The 11,057-nt window shown below is 46.7% G+C and overlaps 1 protein-coding gene across 1 annotated transcript; it reads left to right on the forward strand.

Moving 5' to 3' along the window:
- Positions 1–2,754: 2,754 nt before the first annotated feature.
- On the forward strand, positions 2,755–10,035 carry LOC146334050 (SWI/SNF-related matrix-associated actin-dependent regulator of chromatin subfamily E member 1-related-like). Its single transcript, XM_084824907.1, has 4 exons — positions 2,755–3,037; positions 7,720–7,852; positions 9,717–9,773; positions 9,915–10,035. The coding sequence occupies exons 1-4, from the start codon at positions 2,755–2,757 to the stop codon at positions 10,033–10,035; spliced, it is 594 nt and encodes a 197-aa protein (XP_084681033.1).
- Positions 10,036–11,057: the final 1,022 nt, after the last annotated feature.

An 11,057-nucleotide genomic window follows, 5' to 3' on the forward strand; every position in this document is an offset into this window, starting at 1 on the left:
GTACACGTTCTAATGTTTGGGTATTGGGGAAAGGCCCCATTTGAGAGCTGTACAATAATTGCGCTAGTACTTTTGCTCGGTATAATTGGAGGGCTAAAGGGATATAGTGGTCGCCTTTCGTTCTCATAAATTGTGCTATTGCTGACGAGCTTCTCTGTGCGTTTAATGCCACATATTCACCGTGAGCCTTCCTGGAACCATTTGCTTGGAAGACTACCCCTAAATATTTGAATTGGGAGACCTGCTCAATCTTATGCTGGTTTATCATCGATGACCTGATTTTTGGTCTTTTTGCAAAAGTCATGATTTTTGTTTTTTGATAGTTGATCATCAGATCTTCTTCCTCGCAGTATTCAGTCAACTTCCGCAATGCTCTTGTAAGCCCAATTGGAGTCCTTGAGATAATAGCGGCATCATCTGCATATAGTAGTTATATACCTCCCCGCAATTTTGGGGGGATGAAAGTTGGTATGGTTTAGCTGGTCTACTATTGAATTGATGTAGAAGTTGAACAAAAGTGGGGTGAGAATGCAGCCTTGCTTGACCCCTTTTTTTGTTGGAACAGCCTTTGTAAGGTGGCCGTGAGCACTACATCTGACCTTAAGGGAGGTGTCCCTATATAGAGTCTGAATGAGTAGGAGCAGGCACCTATCAATGTTGGAGGCATTCTTCCATAGTTTGACCCTCGAGACAGAGTCAAAAGCTGCCTTAAGGTCTATAAAGGCTACATAAAGCGAGGTGACCTTGTTTGAGCTGTATTTCTCGATGAGATGCTGTAGTACCAAGCATTGATCTATGGTAGAGCGACCCTCCCTGAAGCCTGCCTGCTCCTCCGCCAATATCATATCCTGTTCCAGCCAGTCTTTCAGCTTCCTATATAAGTGCCTGGCGTATAATTGACCGATAGTACTTAATAAACTGACGGGCCTGTAATTTGCAGGGTCGTCTCTCTTTCCCTTCTTGAATATAGGAACAATAATGGCAGAGCCCCAATCTTCTGGTGTCTGCCCAGTCATGTCAGTGCAGGAGAATAGCGATGCTAGAGCCGGGGCCCACCATTCTAAGTTATTTTTGACCACCTCTGGAAGGATCAGATCTTCACTTTGCCTGTTTTCATCTGGGCAGCTAGATCATAAATTTCTGAAGCCAAGACTGGGGGCCAAGGCGGAGCATCTTCAAGCGCAATATTCCAGGCCACATGGGCAGCGTCAGAATCCTTGTATAATTGATGGAAATGCTTCTCCCAAGCCCTTAGATGAATATAGCAGTCTGGCAATGGTGGTCCACAAATTGGCAAGATCTTTACCAACCACCAGAACATGGTTGGATCCTTAGATTTGGCTGCTTGAATCAGTTTCGCAGAGTTCTCCTTCCAAGCCTTTTTTTTCTTTTGTATCATATATACATATATTTGTATACTTACTTGGCAGGGGAGACACCTTGATCATTAGTATAATGATGCAGCTGGGAGGGGGGAAAGGGGAAGGCGCTTCTGCTGGCGAGAGAGACAGGAAAGAAAAGAGCCAAAGAAAAAGAGCTGGAAAGTTTTGGAGAGGATTCTGGATGGGTTGCTCTGGTATTGGGGAGGGACGAGAAGTGGAGGGCTGGAGAGCAGGGGCAAGATGCGGATCTGCAAGAGAGGGAGATCCAGAAAGAATCCAAAAAATTCATTGGCTGCAAAAAAGGCCAATGCTCTTTTGGGCTGCATTAATAGAAGCATAGCTTCCAAATCCTAGGTAAAAGGCAGAGGTGAGGTTTGAGCTCTGAAATGCAAAACCAGCCTTTTGAACTGCAAGCCCAGAACTGGACACACTACTCCAGATGAGGCCTAACCAGTGCTGAGTAGAGGGGGACTAGTACTTCCCAGGATTTGGAAGCTATGCTTCTATTAATGCAGCCCGAAGTGCAGAACTTGGCATTTATCCCTATAAAATTCCATTCTGTTGTTTTCTGCCCAGCGCTCCAGTCTATCCAGATCACTTTGAGTTTTGTGTCCATCTTCCAGGGTATTAGCTATCCCGCCCAATTTTGTGGCATCTGCAAATTTGATCAGCATTCCCTGCACCTCCTCAATAGTCATTAATAAAAATGTTGAAGAGTAGTCCCGATAGCCTTGCCTGCAAGGAGAGTCCAAAGTTGCAGGCAGGTGTGCTGGTCCTTGTCAACAAATCAGTTGTAGTAGTTTTCATTTCATAAGAAGAGCCCTGCTGGATCACACCAATCATTCTGTTCATGCAGCGGCCAACCAGCTGCCCACGGGAAACCCACAAGCAGGACATGAGCGCAGGAGCACCCTCCTGCCCATGTTCCCCAGCAACTGGTGTACAGAGGCTCACTGCCTATGGTACTGGAGGTGGCACAGAGCCATCAGGACTAGCAGCAGTGGACAGCCTTCTCCTCCAGGAATTTGTCCAGCCCCCTTCTAAAGCCATCCAAGTTGGTGGCCATCACTACGTCCTGTGGTAGTGAGTTCCATTTTTAACTCTGCACTGTGGATCTCCACCAGAATCAGGTCTCTTGTAAAGCTAATGGGACCAAGCCACCCCAAAATACTTTACATTACAACAAGGAATGATATATTGTTGCTGGGACAATACATTTCCCCTCAGGTATTGTGAGGATTATAGCTAAGCTCAGAGGGAACAGGGAATCCAGGGTCGGGGGGCACAAGACGGCAGCGTCTCTGCTAATGGAAATGTGCTGGTGCTTTGACCCTGCAAGCCGTGGCTCTGCTACACCACTGGGCAGGACAGCATGGATGACACACCGCCGGCCCTACGCTTTGCTTTCATCCTGCCCTCTTCTTTTTTCCCTGGAGTAGCATGGGAAACTGAGCTACAGTGCCTGCGGAAGGTGAACATGGAGTTCGAGGAGCAGAACGCCATCTTGCAGAAGCATGTGGAGAGCATGAGCTGTGCCAAGGAGCGCTTGGAGCAGGAGCTTGCACTGGAGGAGAGGCAGACAATGGCGCTCCAGCAGCAGCTCCGGACCATGCACCAGGCCCTCATGGCCAGTTTCGCCAGCCTCCCCATTCCAGGTACAATAAGGAGGCAGAGAGTGGAGGACCTTGGCCGAGCTGTGGTGGCAGAGCAACCCTTGGCAATGTGGCCTTTAATCTCAGAGGGGCTGTCGCTCACTGGGGGTGTGTGTGCTTTGCTTGGAGATTTTTAATTTACATTTATTTCATTTATTTACTAGTGACTTGACCTGGCTTTGCACAGTTTGGAATAGCCATTAGTTTCACACACTGAAGCCTTCCAGCAAAGTTATGTAGCTATCAGAGCTGTTCCTGCCCCACCGGAGTGAAGCCATGCCTGCTGGCACCCCTAGGCACAGCCCCTGCTATGGTGTACCCCTATAGCTCCCAGAGCAAGGGGTCTGTCCACTCCATTCTCCTTGGGGGGGGGGCTGCCCCCACAGCACAGGAGAGGGGGAAGCCATATAACTCGGAACGCTCCCTCCTGGCTTCAAACTGTATTGACTGCAAAGCTGTGTGCTGGTTAGGGAAGCCTCCTGCTTAGTGACTGAAGATGGCTTCAGACACATGGACACATTAAAATTAATACTTAAAAAAAAATTACCCCAAGGTGGACACCCCTTTGTTGTTCAGTCATTAAGTCGTGTCCGACTCTTCGTGACCCCATGGCCTTCCTGTCCTGCGATCTCTCCCGGAGTGTGCTCAAGTTCATGTTCATTGCATCGGTGATGCTATCTAGCCATCTCATCCTCTGCCATCCCCTTCTCCTTTTGCCTTCAGTCTTTCCCAGCATCAGGGTCTTTTCCAGGGAGTCTTCTCTTCGCATTAGGTGGCCAAAATATTTGAGCTTCAGCATCTGTCCTTCCAGTGAGCAGTCAGGGTTGATTTCCTTTAGGATGGACTGATTTGACCTCCTTGCAGTCCAGGGGACTCGTAAGAGTCTTTTCCAGCACCACAGTTCAAAAGCATCGATTCTTCAGCGCTCAGCCTTCCTTATAGTCCAGTTCTCACAGCCATACGTTGCTACTGGGGAAAACATAGCTTTGATTAGACGGACCTTTGTCGGCAAGGTGATGTCTCTGCTTCTTACTGTGCTGTCTAGATTTGCCATAGCTTTCCTCCCAAGGAGCAAGCGTCTTTTAATTTCATGGCTACAGTCACCGTCTGCGGTGATCTTGGAGCCCAAGAAAATAAAATCTGTCATATTTCTTCCCCTTCTATATGCCAGGAAGTGATGGGGCCAGATGCCATGATCTTCGTTTTTTTAATGTTGCGTTTCAAGCCAGCTTTTGCACTCTCCGCTTTCACCCTCAACAAGAGGCTCTTGAGATCCTCTTCGCTTTCTGCCATTAGGGTGGTATGATCTGCGTATCTGAGGTTGTTGATAATTCTCCCGGCAATCTTAATTCCGACCTGTGATTCAGGCGTTTCTCATGATGTACTCTGCATATAAATTAAATAAGCAGGGTGACAATATGCAGCCTTGTCGTACTCCTTTCCCAATTTGGAACCAATCGGTTGTTCCATGTCTGGTTCTTACTGTTGCTTCTTGACCCTCGTACAGGCTTCTCAGGAGACAGGTAAGGTGGTCTGGTACCTCCATCTCTTTAAGAATTTGCCACAGTTTGTTGCGATCCACACAATCAAATGCTTTAACATAGTCAATGAAGCAGAAATAGACATTTTTCTGGAATTCTCTTGCTTTCTCCATGATCCAGCGAACGTTGGCGATTTGATCTCCAGTTCCTCTGCGTCTTCGAAACCCAGCTTGTACTTCCGGCAGTTCTCGGTTCATGTACTGCTGAAGCCTAGCTTGTAGGATTTTGAGCATCACCTTGCTGGCATGTGAAATGAGCGCAATTGTACGGTAGTTTGAGCACTCTTTGGCATTGCCTTTCTTTGGAATTGGAATGTAAACTGACCTTTTCCAGTCTTGTGGCCACTGTTGAGTGTTCCAAATTTGTTGGCATATTGCGTGCAGCACTTTAACAGCATCATCTTTTAGGATTTTAAATAGCTCAGCTGGAATACTGTCATCTCCACTAGCTTTGTTGTTAGTAATGCTTCCTACTGCTTTTCCCACCCTTTTGTTGACTATGAGTGCTACTCCATTTCTTCTAAGGGATTCTTGCCCACAGTAGTAGATATGAGGGTCACCTGAATTAAATTCGCCCATGCCTGTCCATTTTAGTTCGCTGATTCCCAAGATGTCGATGTTCAATCTTGCCATCTCATGCTTGACCACCTACCTTGACTCATTGATTGTACATTCCAGGTGCCTAAACAATATTGTTCTTTACAGCGTCGGACTTTCTTTTCACCACCAGACACATCCACAGCTGAGTGTCCTTTCGGCTTTGGCCCAGCCGCTTCACTCTTTCTGGCGCTACTTGGAAATTCCCTCTGCTCTTCCCCAGTAGTATATTGGACACCTTCCGACCTGAGGGGCTCATCTTCCGGCGTCATCTCTTTTAGCCTTGTGATATGTTCCAGGGGGTTTTCTTGGCAAGAATACTGGAGTGGGTTGCCATTTCCTTCTCCAGTGGACCACATTTTGTCAGAACTCTCTGCCATGACCTGTCCGTCTTGGGTGGCCCTGCACGGCATAGCTTATGGCTTCACTGAGTTATGCAAGCCCCTTCGCCACAACAAGGCAGTGATCCCTTAATATGCATGCCAAGTTTCAGGTGTCTACATTCCATGGTCTTGGTGCTATGGTGCTAATGGATGGACAGGCAGACACATCCTCTTTTATCATTATAGATTACATTTTATACTGCCCAGTAGTCGGTTCACAAAACAAAGGTTAAAAACCATACAACGCAATTACATAGTAAAACATAATCTAAAACCCCTAAGTTTAAAGCAGAATAAAACCAAAGTAAAAGCCAGCAGCCGCAAAAAGATCTAAAAATGCATTGACACAATTTTGAAAACTGAAGGACTAGAAATAAGGTCTTTGCCTGCTGCCAAAAAAGACCACAATGTAGGCGCCAGGCGAGGTGCTCTGTGCCTTCCACAGCTGAGGTGCCATCACTGAAAAGGCCCTCTTAGTAGTCACCCACTTCACCTTATTTGGCGGGGCCACCCAGAGAATGGCCTCTGAAGATGATCGTAGGGTGCAGGCAAGTATATATGGAAAAGGGTGATCCTTCAGATGACTTGGCCCTAAGCCGCTGAGACCTTTGGAAGTTAATACCACCACTTTGAACTGGGCCCAGAAATGGACTGGCTGCCAGTGCAGAAGATCCTAGGTTCAATCTGCAGTTGCTGCCTGTTGGACTAGACAGTTCTGGCCAAAACTGTTTGACCTCGCTAGTAGTAGGAGTATGTATTATTTGCAGTATTATTAGTTTGTTTGTGTTTACCTTGCTCTTCAGCCTGAGGTCTCTTAGACTGTGCTCAGATTATGGAGGAGGGGTAAAAAGGGAAGAGGCCTTAAATGAAGCCCCCAAGCCCCATCTTTATTCCCTTCAATTTTAGCCAATTCATGCCCTTCCATAGCCTTTTAAAAATAGGAGTTAAGTGAGCCATCCCAAAAGGTAATCGGGCTGGCTGCCCCTGCCCTGTCCTGTAATAGAAACACTGTTCTCAGAGTAACTAACATAATAAAAATGCTTAAAACACTTGTCTAATTGAAGAGCAGCAAAGATAAACCTAGATATTGTCCCATGTCAGGTTATAAATTGCAAACCTAAAAATAAAAATTTAGAACAGCCTCGTACATCTATCCACATATTCCAGAACCCAGTGTGTGTGTGTGTGTGTGTGTGTGTGTGTGTGTGTCTGTGCATGTTCTGTATCTGTACTGTGTGAATACAGAATTCGCTGTTTGGGACAGAATTCTGCGTCTCAACTTTTTCTTTTTTTAAAAGAAGCAAGTTTCTAGCCCTTAAGACAAGCTTGAAACTGTGTGGCAGAAGATTTCCAGGCTGCCAGAGGGTGAGGATTCGTTCTTTGTCACTCCTGGAAGTAGCATAAATTATGCCGTCTTAAACTGGGGCCTGGCATGCTCAGGACCCACATGCTAACCAGATTTGAAGGTACCAATATGACTCAAGTCCACTTGTGTGAAAGGATGTTATAGTTTATTGTTGGAAAAAGGATGCAAATAATAAGATATAAGCTTACACCACCACCACCCTCTCAGCTGCAGTTACTCCGGTTCCCTTGAAAGTAACAGGCATTGTCCCAAGGGGCTGGTTATCTGAGCAGGTGGCACACCTTCTCCCTCTCAGACAAGAGCAGGTAGCAGGCCAACCTGCTCAGGATTTTATAGGGCTTGGTCTCATCACTTAGTTCAACTGTCAGAAAACACACACACTCACCCCTCCCTTCACCCAAAAGGAGAAAGGGGCAGGGGGGGCTTTCTCTCTTGGCAGCAAAATAAGTTTCTTGTAGTACAGAAAGCACATCCTTATCAGCTAGAAGCTACAAACCGTACAGCTACTATGCATTGTTTTAGCTTCTGTTAGTGGCAAAGAGCGTGCCCTTCGCTGTATGTGAATACAGCTATGAGAACCCGCTCTAAAATCATGAAAATTGCCAGCGGCGCTAGTAAATAGGTGTACTTGTACTATTAAATGCTGCATTAAATACTGCATATGACTCTGGGCAAATTCACACCTAACTGCCCACCGTTCTTCCGAAACCAAATCCAAGACATGCAAAATCAGCAGAGCTGTGAAATTTGCAGAGCATGATGGAGACAGGTGGGTAGCTAATGGGTATCTCTCTGGCAGGCACAGGTGAAACTCCCATGCTGAGCACCCTGGATTTTTACATGGCAAAACTACACAGCACCATCGAGAGCAAACCTGTGCAACATGAGAGGCTGGTTATCTGTGTCAAGGAGATCCTGTCCCGCATTGCTAGGTGAGCGTGAGCATGTGTCCCATGACGAAACAGGGGAGGGAGCTGCTGTGGCCCTGGGAGGTGGGACTTTTGCAAAGTAGGGCTGTTGTGTCGAGGGGTGGTGGCTCCCCTGTGCCCATGTTTCCTCCATGGGTCAGGTGAGATCCACTGTTTCTGCAAAGCATGTGGAGCGATAATAGCATTTTAAATATTCCTTTAATAATAGTTCAACAAATAATTGTTGAATCCCCCTCCAAGATGGGGAATATGTGGCTCAACAACACCACAAGCAAGAAAGATCTTGGAATTGTTGTCGATCACAAGCTGAATATGAGCCAACAATGTGATGTGGCTGCAAAAAAGGCAAATGCTGTTTTGGGCTGCATTAATAGAAGCATCGCTTCCAAATCCTGGGAAGTCCTAGTTCCCCTCTAGTCAGCACTGGTTAGGCCTCATCTGGAGTCCTGTGTCCAGGCATCACACTTTAAGAAGGATGCAGACAAGCTGGAGAGGGTTCAGAGGAGGGCAACAAAGATGATCAGGGGACTGGAAACAAAGCCGTATGAGGAGAGACTGAAAGAACTGGGCATGTTTAGCCTTGAGAAGAGAAGACTGAGGGGAGATATGATAGCACTCTTCAAGTACTTGGAAGGCCGTCCCAGAGAGGAAGGCCAGGATCTCTTCTCGATCATCCCAGAGTGCAGGACACGGAATCATGGGCTCCAGTGACAGGAAGCCAGATTCCGGCTGAACATCAGGAAAAACGTCCTGACTGTTAGAGCAATACGACAATGGAACTGATTCCCTAGGGAGGCGGTGGGCTCCCCCACACTGGAGGCCTTCAAGATGAGGCTGGACAGCCACCTGTCAGGGATGCTCTGACTGGGATCCTGCACTGAGCAGGGGGTTGGACTCGATGGCCTTGTAGGCCCCTTCCAACCCTACTATTCTATGATTCTAATTATAATCAAGATTTATACATAGAGATTATCATTTTTCCTTAGTACATTGAGTAGTATCCAATATTAATCCCACTTAGAGTAGACTCATTGAAATTAATGGGGCTTGCTAGTCAGAACTAACTTAAGCCCCATACTATTGTGAAACCCATTGTTTCAGCTGTTCAAGCAAAGAATGCTTTAAAATACCCCCCCCCCCGCGCACACACACACACACACACACACACATGACAGATCTACATTAATGACATAAATTTGTTTCAAAACAAACAAGTCCTCTGAGGTACAGTTGAAAGAGCCTGGAGAAGAGAAAATTAATGGCAGACATAATAGTGGTCTTCAGTTACCTAAAGGGCTGTCATGCAGAAGATGGAGCAGACTTGTTCTCTGTTGTTCCCAAGGGCAGAACTAGAACCAACATGTGGAAATTGCAGGGAAGTTGATTTTGGATAAACATGAGGAGAATTTTCCTAATGCTACAAGCTGTTTGGCAGAATAACAGTCTGCCTCAGGAGCTGGGGAGCTTTCCCTTGAAGTACTTAAGCAGAGGCTAGGTGGCCATTTGGCAAGGATGCTTGTAGATTGCTACACTGACTAGATGACCCCCCCCAACCTCTTCCAACTCTGAAATTCTATGATTTCTTGAAAAATACTGAACAACTATTATTAATTTCATTATTCTAAACAATATTATCCTTTAATTCATCTTAAAACAAAAGTGTAGACTAGGCAATAATGAATTGGATCTAGAAAATCCATTAAAAGGTGCCAATAAAATGTTCCTATTTTTTACTCTTTTCTCATGTAATTTGTTAATTTGATCATTGCTGATAACAGCAAATCTGCAGGTTTGGTTGTTATTTATTAATTATATTTTTAATCTGCCCGATAACCTATGTTCTCTGATGTTGGTTTAATTGTCACAGGGAGCTGATTCAGGCAGGGACCTTGGTTACTCATGAGCACTTGAGGCCTTGCACACTGTGATTGCACAGGGATACAAAACTGTGCAGCAGCAATTTCTACTAGCTGTGACGTTTCCCTTGGGTCCCTCCTTCCTCAAGCTCTCACAAACACAAAAAAGGAGAGGCTTCAGTCTCACGCCCGTAATGCATTGTTCGCAGGTTCATTACAGATGCGGATCCTCGAAGACTCCCTGGCTGCAAAGGCATGCCTCCAGGGTATCCAAATGGGATCACCGAACGTTGCCCGCGGTTTGAGAGGGCGGCTGTCTGGCTAGGCTAACGTGGGGAGGGGGGTCCCGCCCCTCGCACGATGCTTCCCTGCGTAGCTTCTCACGCAGCGCTCACCGGGTCGGCCGTCTGGGCGCCGCCCCTGACGTTTCCCTCTTAGCTCTGCGACGCCGCCTCGCGTCTCTTAGGTCACAGTCCCCAAGCCCCCCCTCCTGCTGCTTCTCACAGAGGGGGGTGAGGAGGGAGCTTTAGGCCCGGCCATCTGGGAGCTGGTAACCTGAGCAGCGCACCTACCCATATCTGAACTGGCCTGTGAAAATGCCTCCCCTAGTTCTGGCTGCTCCTCTTCTGAATCTGAGCTGCTAACTATCTCCCTGCGCTCAGGATCAATCCTGGCACTAGCACTAGTTTGGCAGAGAGCATTTCTCTCCCCACACCTCCACCACATCTGGCTCACGGATGATAGCCCTGATGCAGAGGTGGTGATAATGGTGAATCCACTTGAGAAAGGAGTGAAAGTGAACTGGGAGCAGTTATAAAAAGTTCAGGTATCCTTGAATTACATGAACCTCTCAGACTCCTCCTGCTTATGTTAAAGAGGAAGGTTCTTCCTGCTCTAGAGAATTCTGGGATATGCTTCCATAACATGACTGGATATAGTGTGTACGCACACAAACACCATCCATGTTCTACAACAAATTTGCATTTTTCTGGTGATAATGAATATGCACATAAGTGTATCTAGCTTATATCAAAGCCTTACCCCAGTCTTGTAAGGTAAAGCCCATAGCTGAGTGGCAGAGCACCTGCTTTGTGTGCAGAAGGTCCCAGGTTCAGTTCCTGGCAACTCCAGTTAAAAAGAACAAGACCTTTCTCTTCCTGGACCCCAGAGGGCTGCTGCCAGTACCGGGCTAGATACACCAGGTCAGACTGATTTGTGTGATGCGGCTGTGCATAAGATTGGTAAAATGATAATTCTAACCTATGGGGAGTGAGGTGGAGCTAAGAGAATAGTACCTGGCCTAAGATTAACCTGTGCAACAAAGGGACCTAGGAAGCTGCCTTAGACCAGGT

The sequence above is a fragment of the Heloderma suspectum genome, chromosome W (assembly GCF_057233095.1).
Source record: "Heloderma suspectum isolate Gila_16-S chromosome W, 16-S_ref, whole genome shotgun sequence".
Lineage (NCBI taxonomy): Eukaryota > Metazoa > Chordata > Lepidosauria > Squamata > Helodermatidae > Heloderma > Heloderma suspectum.

Coding starts and splice junctions, on each gene's coding strand:
- LOC146334050 (XM_084824907.1), top strand. CDS start 2,755: ATGGATGACACACCGCCGGCCCTACGCTTTGCTTTCATCCTGCCCTCT. Junction 3,038..7,719: donor CGCCAGCCTCCCCATTCCAG/GTACAATAAGGA, acceptor TCTCTCTGGCAG/GCACAGGTGAAACTCCCATG. Junction 9,774..9,914: donor CACTTGAGGCCTTGCACACT/GTGATTGCACAG, acceptor CATTGTTCGCAG/GTTCATTACAGATGCGGATC.